The sequence below is a fragment of the Condylura cristata genome, unplaced genomic scaffold, assembly GCF_000260355.1.
Source record: "Condylura cristata isolate star-nosed mole 26May11 unplaced genomic scaffold, ConCri1.0 scaffold00024, whole genome shotgun sequence".
Classification (NCBI taxonomy): domain Eukaryota; kingdom Metazoa; phylum Chordata; class Mammalia; order Eulipotyphla; family Talpidae; genus Condylura; species Condylura cristata.
Genome location: NW_004567125.1, coordinates 34,537,024 through 34,550,214, shown reverse-complemented (window position 1 = coordinate 34,550,214; position 13,191 = coordinate 34,537,024). Strand labels below are relative to the sequence as shown.

At 54.6% G+C, this 13,191-nt stretch overlaps 1 protein-coding gene across 7 annotated transcripts in view; it reads left to right on the top strand.

The window, feature by feature from the left end:
* The window catches only part of NFIX (nuclear factor I/X (CCAAT-binding transcription factor)), an 89,919-nt gene extending 76,734 nt beyond the window's left edge, over positions 1-13,185 (top strand). For 4 of the 7 annotated variants that reach the window (XM_012729194.1, XM_004688700.2, XM_012729191.1 and 1 more), the window contains 3 exons: positions 4,697-4,844; positions 7,265-7,356; positions 11,228-13,185. In XM_012729194.1, the coding sequence (XP_012584648.1) occupies positions 4,697-4,844; positions 7,265-7,356; positions 11,228-11,242 (255 nt within the window). In that variant the 3' untranslated portion in view covers positions 11,243-13,185. The remainder of the gene's footprint in view (positions 1-4,696; positions 4,845-7,264; positions 7,357-11,227) is intronic. The other 3 variants (XM_004688702.2, XM_012729192.1, XM_004688701.2) reach the window with 1 other exon arrangement.
* The last annotated feature ends 6 nt before the right edge of the window (positions 13,186-13,191 follow it).

Below are 13,191 nucleotides of genomic sequence, written 5' to 3'. Positions count from 1 at the left end.
AGAGGAAATACCTGTTCCTCAGGAGCTGTCATGGAGACTCCTGTTGGCAAGACTCCCAGGTTGCTTTGGTTCTGGAGTGAGCCCTTCTGCTTCTCAGTCTGGGAGGAGACTGGGCCCCTTAGGGCTGTGTACCCACTGCCCTCCTCTGGCAGCAAGCCCCAGGGCCTGCCTGTGATGAGTAGACAGTCAGAGCTGCTCAGCAACGGAATTCTCCCAGACTCTGGGGGCCAGAAGTGACTTTTCATTTGGCCCCTGATGACTCTTAGTTGAGACACAGTGGTCTCTGGACCTCTGGGAAGGGCAGTTTGCACTATGAGAAGTCTTGGCTCTTGTCCAGCCAGCCTGAAAGCTGCAGCCTGAAAATCTGCCCTAAGAGGTCAGGTGGGGAGAAATTCAGGGGCCAAAGTGGGAAAGGTATTCAGGAAGCCCATGCCAGAACAGCCCAGGGACAGTGGTGGGCCTCAGAGCACTCTGCCCAAAGTGGGCACTTCCTAAGTGCTAGTTTACTAATGTGGAATAATTGGCCTCCTTGTTTTCACTGTCCACACAGAAGACGATCCTCTTTCCTCCCTCCTGTTCTCTCTCCTTCTGCTTTTCTTATCTCCTTTCCCTTTGCCCTGCAAAGGTTTTTCTTACTGGCTCTTAGCATACTCAGAGTCTTGGCCATCTCTCTAAACAAGCTCTGTCCATTTTCAGGGGCATGAAGGAGAAAATGGACATGACCCCTGACAGATACCACGATTCCTTCAGAAATGTTCACAGAATCTATAGGAACTTCCAGTTCATGTCCCAGCTCCCCCAAGATCTGGGGTCTGGAGATGGATCGGAGAGGCCGGGGTCCTTGCCTACCTACTAAAAGAGATAGTTGAACTCTAACTCAAAACAAGACGAGCTCGGGGACTAGTTTATCCCCAGGAGACAAGTTTAGCCCTCAGGATTCTGGAGAGAGTGGTCAGCCCACCCCCCTGGCATCCTGACAGCTGGGTCCTGAGCTTCTCCCTAGCTCCAGATTAATGATCCACATGTCCTGGAAGGTTCTCTTACCTAGGCTGGTACTTTCTCTGAATAGACCATGAACAAAATCCTATAGACAGGGGTACAAACAGTCCCTTGGTCAAATCAAGTCTAGCTGGGCTGGAGAATAGCCCCTCTGGGCTTCCTCTGTGGCCTGTTGTGCCCAAGAGGAGGGGTCTGCAGTGAGCCTGTTTCAGGGACCCAGCTTCTGCGAGGAGGCTAGAGAGGCACCGTGCTGGGGTGGAGAGCAGAAACTGGTCTCTGCAGCTGACCTGGTGGCAGGTGGGACCATGCCAGGTTGCATTTCTCCACAGGTACCTCTTGAGCAGTAGTGCTCAATCTTAGCATGCACTAGAGTCACCAGCAATCTCACTAACACACAGGTGGCTGGGCCTTACCTGATTGTGATTTAGCAGGTCTGGGATGGGACTGAGATTCCAAATCTCTTCCCAAATTTCCAGATTATGCTGCTGCTGCTAGTTAGGGCACCCATTTTGAGAACCACTGATCTATAGCCTACTGGAGTAAATTCCTAATGTCCTTGAGAACCTGAAGTTCTCTGCAGAAAAATATGTGCTTACAAAATTTTTACAAAAAATTGAAGAAGGGTTTCCAGGTGGTGCTGTGATTGCCCTCAGACCCCAGGGTAAGGCTGGATTCAATGAACCAAGTCAGTAAAGACCAAAGTCAAATGGAGACACTGCTTAGAAGAGAAAGCTGCTGTGTGGTTAGCTGCATTTCAGGCAGAGTGAAGAGGTCACCAAGCAGATATGATGGAGAAGTTGCAGGGTCTGATGGGAAAGGGTGGCTCTGGAAGGAGGGAAATCTGGATAGTTCAGCCTGACCTCTAACTTGGACTAGCTGGGCCACGTCTTCATCTGTCAGATAAAAGTGAGGAGATGTCTCAACACATTCTGTCTAACTCCACTGATGAGGTTTAAGGCACCTGAGAGTCACAACATCTTGAGATTTTTTTAAAATCTCAACTCATAACCCAACCAGAGCTACAACATCCCATTCTAGTTAGACTTTCTTCTAGAAATGGAATGTTGTCAGTCAACAGCTTTCAATGTCTGGACACACCAGGCTGGATTAGCTTTAAGGGTGGGATTAGTTATGTAGATTCCCCTGGGGAGACAGGCTCTGAGGACTAGAAGGAGGCAGAAATTGTTCCTGGAGTCGGGGCTGCCTAGAAAGCCCTGGCTTATGCTGCCCTCAGGCCCTAGCATCTCCTCCACCCCGCCCCACTGTCACAGCCCCACTGAGCTCCAAGCAGCCTGGAGAAGAGTGAGGCTGTGCTCTGCTGGGATTGTGCCATTTCCTGCCCTGATGCAAAAAGGAGATGGGCCCAGAGAGGCCTTAGAAAATGAGAGGTGACAGTTGCCACTCGTGTCTCAGTGTCATTTCTGCAGAACTGGAATTCCCTGCCCCAGGCCCATGCTGTTGCCTGGAACCAAAGGGCTAACTTCCAAAGTGACACTCAGCATGAAGGCTCTCTATCCAGGACACAGACAGAGACTAACCACCACTGCTTGCTTTTGTCAGTGGCCTTCAAGTGGACAAGAAAGATCCGATCAAGGCAGCCATTTAGAGACACTAGGTGCTGGTCGTTGGGAGTTCTGGGGACATGACCTGCAGAGTCAGCTGTGGGTTTTCTGGATATAAAGTGCCACAGGGTGGGTGAGTAACTTCAACTCAGATAGCAAGACTTGACTGTTGCTGGACCCACACAGAAGTGTCATTCTGCTGACTTGTTGGGGAGTCCAGGAAGCAGTTCTGCTTTGAAGTCCCAGTGGAGGTCAAGTGAGACCTGTAAGAACAAGGCAGAGAGGTGGATTGTTATTCAGGGAATCTCACGGGTCCCCATGGAGCAGGCCTCCAGACAGAGGGCACGTCAGCGAGCAAGTGTGCAACCCACCTGCTGTGGTGTCTGGAAGACCCAGTTGGTTTATGGTGGAAAGGACTAGATGGGAAGGAGTTAGCGGTGTGCACGTAGGGCAGAAATGCTGACTGACCCATCTGGGCTCTGCCACAGAGGTTTGAATGCCCACATGATGAGGCTGTTTTGTGTTGGATGCAGTGGAGCTTTGGACACTTTCAGGGCATGAAAGAAGCCTGAGCCTTTGGATGTGGGGAAGGGGATGGGCCTGCTGGGAAAAAATCCACAGATCCCTGGCACCAAGCAGACATGACTGTGAATTTCAGTTCTCACCACTGGTAGCTGAATGACTTTGGATAAATGACTTAATAGTTCAGAGCCTCAGTTTGCCCAGTGTGAAAGGTGGAGCTTCCCTGACATCAGGGTTTCCCAGGCGCTGCGTGTATCGGTACCATTTGGATTGATGAGCCTGTCTTTGTCCTGTGTGTTGTACAGTATTGAGTAACATCCCATTCTCTGCCTCTTAGATGCTAGTAGCAATCCCCATCCACATTGTGGTAGCCAGAAAAGCCTCCAGACAATGCTAGTGCCCCTTCATGGGGGGTGGTGTAGAGTTGCCCCAAAGCAAGAACAACCGCTTTTCAGGGTGGTTAGATGAGTAGACACGCAGGAGTAGTGTGTGGTTTGGAGCCAGCTGCTGAAGATGCTGTGTGATGTACACACTGTGGCTGCCGGAGGCCCCGTGGGAGTCTCACTGTCATAGTCCAGGCCAGACCAGAGTGTAGAGATGGGCCGGCTGGAGACACCCGGAGCAACACTGCAACTTCCAAAGAATTCACACCTGGGTGGCTGGGAGGGGAGAGCTTTGCCCTGCATAAGAGAGGGCAATTAGGACAGACAGCTCTGGCCTGGCCCCCCTGAGCCTGGGCTGTGGGTGGCCATGGAGGAGGGCACTTCTCAGAGCGCCAGGGAGGTCTTTCCAGGAAGCTGCCTGCAAGAGGGTGGGACCTCCACCTCTCCCTGTGACTCAACGTCCCTTGAAGCCTGACTGCTGATCCACACAAAGCCATACACCGGGGCTGGAGAAGGAAACAGCTTGAGGCACAAGAGGGAGTAGAATAAAGGACGAGGAGTGGATCCCGGTGACTGGTCCCCAGCTCTAAAAGTATCGGACAGGGAAGTCCACTCTGAGAACCTCGTGGGAACCAGCAGTGATGGATTCTTCTCTTGTGCTGTTCTATATCAAATAGACCAGCACCCCACCATCTGAAGTCTCCTGACACTGAGAGCGAGGCCCCCAGCACCTGGCATCCCCTGGGCTGTGATGTGGGGTGGATGCTGGCTTGGGGTAGGCCAGCCAGCCCCACCCCAGGGACCCACAAGGGAGACACCCATGTTTCTTCAGGGCACGAGGGGGGACGAGTTGACGCATCTTTCCTGTCGCAGGAGGTCTTCAAGAGCATGAGAGTTCTAGGTACAGCTGTTTGTGGCTAGGTGGCCACTTTGGTACTTAAAAGATGTTCCCTAAGAAGTAATAAATAACCCATCGGACACTCCTCTTCCTCCTTCCCACAACTTCAAAAGAAAAAAAAAAAAAAAAAAAAACCAGGAGAGAGAAACACCTGAGAGACCAAATACAGGCCTCACACCCTCACCCATCTTGTGCCCCGGAGGTGAAGACCCCATCTTGCCTCTTCCACCGGGAGCGCACGCTCTCAAGAGCGAGTTGGCGTGGCCGCGCAGGGGCGCGTGTGTCTGTGTGTGATGTGCCTTCATGCGTCACTCTATTTATGTTGTTCGCAGCCCAACGGTAGCGGCCAGGGCAAAGTCCCGGGGTCATTTTTGCTACCGCCGCCGCCTCCAGTGGCCAGACCTGTGCCCCTTCCTATGCCTGATTCCAAATCCACCAGCACTGCCCCAGACGGCGCCGCCTTGACTCCTCCATCACCTTGTAAGTGGACGATGAAACCAAAACCACAACGCCCAGCGTCCCCGACCCGTCCAAATAGTCTCCACTGCAAAAAGAAAAGCCCCCTCCCAAGCACCAAAGGCCCCCGACCCAGAGCACCATGGAGCCTCCCCCCGACAGAGCAGAGCTAGCTTCCCAGCCGTGGCCTCCCAGGCCTCAGCCACACCAGCCAGCACCCCACGAGCCCCCCCTGCCCACCCGCTGCTCCCAGCCGGGGCCCCTGGCCCAGGCCCCTCTGGGGGGCGGGAGCGGGAGCACAGTGGGGTGCACAGGCCAGGGGTGCTGGCCTGGGTGGGAGGGGGGCAGGGAGGCCCAGCCATGCCATCTTCATGCCTGATTGCTGTTTTTTTTCATTTTTCGTTTTTATTTTTGTTTTTGATTTTTTTTTGTTGTTTCGTTGTGCCCCTCCCCACCGCAAGAAAATTCACTGTGACCACAAGGCGACGCCACTATCCCCTTTTTGCCTCGATCCTGCTTCCCACACCTCCCATGGAGGTCACTAGAGGTGCAGCAGCTGGTGCCTGACCTTCCTTCCCCTTCAGTCTCACATTTGGTTTCTCGTTGCTCCTCTTCCCCCCCCCTTCCCTCTTCTCCACCCCTTCCCCAGGTTGGATGTTCCATGGACAAGGGAGGGTTCTGGGCCTCGGCTTACTTCATGTCTCTCTCTCTCTCTTTCTTTCATTTTTTTTAATAAGAAAAACTCTTCTTTTACAAAGATGCAGTAGTATGTGTACTACAGCAAAGACTTGGTTGTAACAGGCAGTTTCATTTCAAAGCTGAATTGATGTGCAAATTTGACACTGTTTAGCAACAATCAATTTCTGCTAAAATGTGGATGAAATCCATCAATATGCCAATTTCAACATTTATTGTAGCCCCCATTATGTATCTTATTAATAGAGGTTAAATTTGCATCACATACACACATGATGAGAATACCCTTACAGCTTCTAATAAGGCAATGAGCTGTGAAATGTGTTTCCCAGCATTGCTTTGAAAGTATACCCTTAGGTTAAGAGAAATTGTAGCTTCATCTTTCTTTCTTTCTTTCTTTTTTTTTTTCAAACCAACAACAAATTTTGTTAAAGGGAAGAGAAAAATCTGAGTTGAGAGGTCCTGGTAGACCCGACGCGAGGAACAGGAGAGGCGGAGGGTGGGCAGCGTGCCGTCTGCGGGCTCGGGTGGGCAGCACTGCCAGTGGTCTGGGGGCTCGAAGACCAGGACTTCTGGGGCAGTACGGGAGGAGTGGCCCATCTCACCGTCTAGCACTCTCTGTTTCACCTTCTTTCTCATGGTTTGAGTTCTTTTCCCTTCTCCATCCTCTTCATGTCATCTCCCATCTGCATCTGCCATATGACACGAAGTCACGGTCATGGTCATTGGAGGTGGGCAGTGTTGGGGAGGTGGAGCCAGGATGTAGGGTGGTGGGTGCTTCTGGACAGAATCTGGTGAGCATGGGGACCCTGGGGTGTGTCTGACAGAGAGCAGAAGTGGGTGCAGGGCTCCCAGGCAGTGTGACAATCCTTCTCCCCTCTGGGGGCATCCCTTCTCCTGGGGGTGCAGGGCCTATTCCTTCCCATAGGTCTCCAGCCAGACAACTGAGAAGCCCTCAGGGGTGTTTGCCTCATTTATGTCCCCCACCACCCAAACACATATAATCTTCGGGTGCTCAGGCCCTCTGGCCTCCTCTTCCTCCTCTGCTTTCATCCTGACCATCTTGGGCAGTGGATACCACAGGACATTTGGGTCTGACTCCTCCATCAGAGGAAGAGAATGCCTACTGGCCTGAGCCTTGTCACCCCTGGACCTTAGCAGGGCAGCCAACTGCTGGGCCCCTTTCCAATCCAGTCCACTGGGCTCAGCCCTCCATTGGCACCTCCTTCAGGTTCTCCAGACCATCTGCCCCATGTTTGGGATGGCCCGAGGTGGCTAGGCAGTGCCCTGGTTACCCTGGCTGGAGAGGTGGGCCAGCCTGAGACTGCCTGCCCCAGGAGGGTGGGACTGGGTGGCCAGAGTGCCCACCTTTTTGGGCTTCCTCTTCCCTAGATCTCAAGGGACGGTGGAAAGCAGATACCCACTTTGAGCTTCTCAGGACTAGGGCTCTTTCTGGCCCTGCCCAGTGCTTTTTAGGGACCTCAGCTAAAGTTCCAGGTCCCCTCACTCACTCTGGGCCATAAAAGAGGATGTCTGACCAAGGTTGTGAGTGCCAGGGTGGGGGGCAGTGTGTGCTCCTGATCACTGAGAGGCTGAGGGGGCCCACTCTGGTTCTTCCCGTTGCAGCCTCAGCCCAGGGCAGCAAGGTCTAATCCAATCTCTCCCTCTCCCAGCAGCCTGGAAGGGCAGTGCCCACGTGGGCCCCCAGGTCTCACAGGATCTCTCCCTCTCTCCCCTGCTCCCTACAGCATTCGCAACGACAGGCGCCTCCCCTGCCAACCGGTTTGTCAGCATCGGACCCCGGGACAGCAACTTTCTGAACATCCCACAGCAGTCTCAGGTAGGATGTGGACACAGCACAGGGGAGCAGATGGATGTGGAGAAGGCCCGGGTCCTTGGGGCTGGGCCCAGAGAATGACTGGGGTAGAGCTGCAGGGCACAGGTTTTGCAGGACTGCTGAGAGAGCCTCTCCAGGCAGCCCCCAGGCCTCCTGGCTAATCAGCTAATTGGATAATTAGCTCTGACAGCCCTGGCCCTGGGGCAGGAGGCCAGGGACACGAAGCTGGAGATAGTCCGGTCAGGCCTGGTGGAAGCAAGATGGAAGCCTCAGGTCTTATCATGAGGGCAACGCCTGCCTGCCTTGTTATTCTCCACCCACTCCTACTGGAACCCCTGAGCCCTTCCCCTCTTTTCTGGCTTTGGGTGGTCTGGTCTGGGGTGGAGGGTGAGATAGCAGTCTAGTAGGCCACATGCCCAGAGACTCTGGCACCAAGAGCAGGGTAGCGCCATGTTGCCCAGGAGGGCCCTCGCTCAAGTCCACATGAATTTCTTAGAGGGGAAACCAGGCTGCTGGGGCCCCTAGTCCTGATGCCATCACCCCTAATTCTCACAAGGAAATGGGCCTTCATGCCTGAGAGCCCTTGATGGGGAGGTGCATATATACACACAGGGTCAGCTCCTACCTCCTTCCAGTGCCATTCTCCAATAGCCCTGCAGAGCTCAGGGAGCTTGGGGGCAGGGCAACAGGGACAAAATCACCCACTGCCCCAGGAGCAGAGGCAGCTTTCACATGTGCATCTTCTCAGATTTTATTTGTTTATTTATTTTTGCACATTTTACAAAATAACTGCCCTTTGAGCCCAGGGCCTTGGAGGTTTCCTCAGTCCAAGGAAATCCACCTCAGCGGAAGCCCTGGGATCACCTCTTTGGGCTCCGCTCAGTCTCTGCTCCGAGGTAAGGCTGGAGTCCAGAGAAAGTTGGTAGATGGAAGTTTTGTGTGTGTGTGGTTTGAAGGTTTTTTTTTTCCTTTCCTTTCCCAACCTCAAAAAAAAAAAAAAAAAGCCAAAAACTTTGTCAAACTTCAAACTTCAGAGTTCCCTAGTGGCAAGAAGGGGAGGGGAGGGGAACTTCAACCCCCTCCAGCTTCCCACCCCCTTTCCCCAGAGTCACGTCTGACCCGTCTGGTTTCCAGGAGCAACCAGACATGATGTAACACCCAGATGAACTTGAACTTGGGGGTGTTGAGAAGAAAAACAATGGCTCTGAGCAGAGGCTGGAGCCAGCCCCCCTCCGTTCTGTGCCAGGGAGGCCGAGAGAGCCCTGCTGTCAGAGGGCGGGAGGGGGTGCCAGAGGAAGGGACAGCAGGCGGGCCTCCTCTCCTGGCCCTGGGTTGGCACGGGGCAGCGGGCTCCACTGCCCCTGCTTTCCCTCCACCCCTCTCCCGCGCCGCTCCCTCTCCCTCTCACAGCTCCGCCCTTGCTCCTTGCTAGCTCCCTCTCAGGAACTACTGCCACGGAGCCCTCCCCATCACCCCATTTCGTCTCAGTGTGCTTTTCCTTCTTCACTTTCTCTGCTCATTTTACTTGGACATTGGAGCCAAGTCAAAGTTTGGGCAAGTTTGAGAAACAGTTTTTCTCTCGCTTGTTCAGTTTGGGCCCTGGTCCCGGAATAGGCAGGTGTGTCAAGGGGTGGGGGGGGGGGGCTGGAGCTGGACTGGCCGGGCTAGGAGCCCTTGGGCCTGGGGGCAGGCAGGCACTGCGGTGGGCAGGGGGTTCAGTGGGGGGTGGTTTCCACAGTAACCACTGACTTTAGCTGATCTCTGGAGCACCAGATGGAGAGAGAACAATAGAATGAGGAAGAAAAGAGAATTTTAGCTATTTTGTCATTCCCTGGGCAGCGCTTTTTACTTAGTTTTAATCAATTTTGGGCCTGGCTCAAGAAGCAGGGTGGGGTGAGCAGAAAAAGCCACTCCGTGCTTAGCAGCAGCAGCCCTGGCCCTGAGACCCGCAAGGCTGTGCTGTAGAGCGCCACTGGAAGCTTCTTTGTCCCTAACTCAAATGTTCCTCCTCCGAGGAGTGCTCAATCTGAGGGTTGGTGGTTATCCCCCACAACAAGTATGGTACAGCTCAGGAGACCCCAAAGGGGCTCCCCTGGGGCCTTAACTTGGTGTGCCCTCCTCTTGTGCTTGTCCCCGTCTTGTTCCAGGCAGTGAGGGGGAGGGGCAGACTCGCAGTCAGAGCAGTTTGGGAAGGCTCCAGTGTAGTCTCTCATTGGGAAGGGGATCCCAGAGAATACTGTGGTCTAAGCCTGCAGGGAGGGCGCTGACGCAGGCAGCTCCAACCCCTTGAGGCCTGGGCTTACCCCACCCATTCTAAGCCCTTGGAGCCTCCTCTGGCCTTTAGTTGGCTGGTGGGGCTTGACTTGGGGCAGGTGCTCCAGGATCCTGGCAGGGAGGGGCCAGTCTGATTTGTAGTTATCCCCTCCACAGCCCAAAGTTATCAATATGCAATATCCAGTCCACTAGCTGTGGGCTGTGTGTGGCTGTTTAAATGTAAATAGTCTAGCTAGAAGAAAATTTAGTCCCTGAGACACAGTAGCCACATTTCAAGTGCTCAGAAGGCACTCTCAAAACTGCAGATGATCTCCAAGTCCCTTACCAACTCCGAAATTTAGTGTCTCCCTCTCATGGTCCCAAATCAGAGCTGGAGGAGTAGGTCCAACCTGTGGGCAGGAGTTGTGTGACGAAAACAAGTATTTTCAATACTGAAATGTTCACATGAAATTTTGTCCAGACTTTTGACTTTGAAAAGTTGCCGGATCTAGCCACCCAAGTCCTCATTCCATCATTGGCCCGAGGAAGCAGGGTGCAAGCCTTCTGGCCACCACAGACCCTGCCTCCTTGTGATGTCGCCACAGGTAGAAATTAGGAGCACTAACTGTACGTGGCGCCTACATCTGGGCCCCTGCTTAGCCATGCACGCTGTGTGGCCTCTGGCAGATCACTACCCCTCTGTTCCCCTTGGCTTCTGAGTGGAATCGGGGCTCGGGGAGAAGGAGTCAGTACCTAGCTCCTGCTCTGTACATTAGTCTCTGTGATTCCTGTAGATCCAGGTTTATCACCCTAGAGTCATCCAGAGCCTTTGGTGGAGGGCATTGCCAAGCAGCCCTGTCCAGGCCTCTGCTCTGGGTTTGCTTTTTGCGGATGGTTGGCAACGTTAGACTGTAGGAAGGCAGCGCCCCCTGCTGGCGCCCAAAGGGAACTGACTACACCCCAGTGAGCCTCAGATCCTCCCATAGCACCTGGTACCCTGAGGGTAGAGGATCAAACTGGGTCTGCTAAGGCTCCTCCCCCAGGCCTGGCACTGCTAGAGACTGAAGTCACGTGGTATCACCCCTCCCCCAATCTTTTGGCCTATGGGACCTTGGTTGGGGTGTACAGATGGGAATTTCTGCTTTAATCCAAAGAGACAGAAAGAAAACTCAGCAAGAAACTGGGCCACCCCCACCCACTTCCCAAACCCCTCTGGGGACAAAAGATCCAGCCTGGCATCTTCCCCACCCTCTAGGAACCACACAAAACTCTAAACAATTGGAAACATGGCCAAATCCCAGGTCTGTGCCTGTGCTTGCACTAGCCACAGGGGTCCCACCCGCTGGGCATAGTGCCCAAGGGAAGACCAGCTGGACTCTAGCTCTCTGGGGGGCAGGGACTCTTACAGGCTGGATTCCCACAGAAAAGATGGACAGAATGGTGATGTCCCTTGGCTGTTGGTGGTGGTGGTGGGGGGAACACCAGGGATCCCTTGGCACAACCAGAGCTGGGACTTTGAGGGGTCCAAGAGGACTGGATTTCAGTCACAGGCCCAGGGGACAGTAAATGGAACCACCCAACATTACCCATTCTCAAAATTGCCACTCTTGTCCTGTTGCAGTCCTGGTTCCTCTGATAAGATCGACAAAAGAAATGACAAAATGATAAGAAGAGGTTCCTCAAAAGGGGGGAGAAGAAATTTTGGAACATGGAAAAATCCCCCTTCCCCGCCCAGCCCAGCCCCACCGAAAAGCAAAAATTAGACGTCGTCAGCCACTCAGCCCTTCTCTCCTCCAGCCCGGGGACCCCACAGGCCCCCAGAAGCAGCCCAGCTCTCAGAGAACCCTCGGAAGAGGTCTCGGAGGAGCTGAGCACCAGCAGCCAAGCAGAAAGCGGCATGCAAAGCAGACTGTCAAGTACAGGACAGCAAGCAAGAAAGTATGCAGGGGGCTGCCTGCCTCCCCATCCTGTCTGGTCCAGGTCTCCTGGGGAAGGAACAAAATCCCCAAACGAAGCAACCAGCACCGTTCGAAGGGGCCTGGGCCCCACCCTCACCCTTGGGAAACCCCACCCTTGACTCTCACTGGAGCTTCAGTAGGGAGCTTGGAGGACCAGCTTGTAAAGATGTTGGGGTATAGTTCCCAAGGGATTTCCAACGGGCCCCCTCTCCAGGGTGTGACCCACCCCTCCCCTTCACTGCCTTCAGCTCTGGCTTCTTTCCCCCGGTTGCTTGGGACCAGGGGAGGCAGGGTGACCTCCAAGACCCCCTGCCCCAATTTGGTTAGAAGGCCTCGGGAATGGGCAGGGAGCTAGTTTTGTGCTCCTGGAATGGAGAGTGTTCTGCCACCCCACCCTGAGCCTCCGGGGCAGTTCTGGAGCCCCAGATCCCCGTGTACAGTCCATAGGAAAAAGTCGGAAAGCTCTCTGCTCTCCACGGCACCGTCTCACCCTGGGACAGGCCCCCTCTTCCTTCTCTTTGTAGGTGGGAGGGTTGGTCACCCTTCTGCCTTGCTAGTGAGGGGAGGCAGTCCCCAGGTTGCCCCCACACCCCAGCCCCGCATGCAGGTACTCTCGCTCCGCCCCATCGGCCCTAGTCCCTGCCCCTCACGCAGACAGCCCTGCTGTGGCCGGGCCGGAGAGTGGAGCAGAAAGGGGACCCCACAGCCACGTGAGGAGGACGAGGCAGCCGCTGCTGCTGTGGCTAACCTGCCACCTGCACTAGGTAGGCGTCCTGCTGGCCGACTTTCAGTTCCTTGGGAGGGTGTTGGGTGTCGTCCGTCCTTTTTCAAAAGTGTTTTGGAGCTTTCCCTGTCCCCCTCCCCCAACCTTGCCCCTGTGGCCACCTCTTTCTGGATATTAGCTGTAAAGTCTTTACTCTTTATTTAGGGGTGGGGCATTCATTGTTTGGGTCTTTTGCTGTTGCAACTGGGAATTCCTCCTCCATTTGAGCAACTTGGGAACAATTTGGTAAAACGCCACAGGAAGTAGCTCTCCCCACCCCTGCTGCCCCCTCCTTCCCCAAGGGATGGTTGGGGCCTGACCAGAGGGTCTTCAGAAGCCCCCCCTGGAGGGAGGGGAGCATGAGCACGCCCAGCCCCCCCTCCAGGGTGTGGCCTGGCCCCTCTGGCTTGTCTTTCTGTGCCTTACTCCCTCCTCCCTGCGTCTGCCCTTCTTGGTTCCCTTCTGAGTCCTTGTGCCTCTCTCTTCTCTCTCTTTCTTAACTGTATGAAAACACAAAGCACAGGTCAGGATCCTCTGAAAGTCAATCAACCCAACATTGCACCGTAGGGGTGGGTTATGGGCTTTATTTATATTGTGAGTCTAGTTTGTGAGGCTGTGGCCCCGAGCAGGCCGGTAGGGAAGGAGGGGAGGGAGCGCTTCGGGGAAGGGAGGAGGGCCCTTACCTGGGGTGGCCCGGGCCAGCATTTGGCACCACCTCCCCAGCGGGAAGTCTCGAAGCGGTAGTCCCCGGGGTGGCTTTTGTTGGAAGTTAAGCCCCTCCCCCATCCGCGTGCGGCCCAGAGAGGACCGGGACTGAGAAGCGGGGCACTGGGGGTCCTGCGGGAGCCTGGAGGGTAAGGGGAG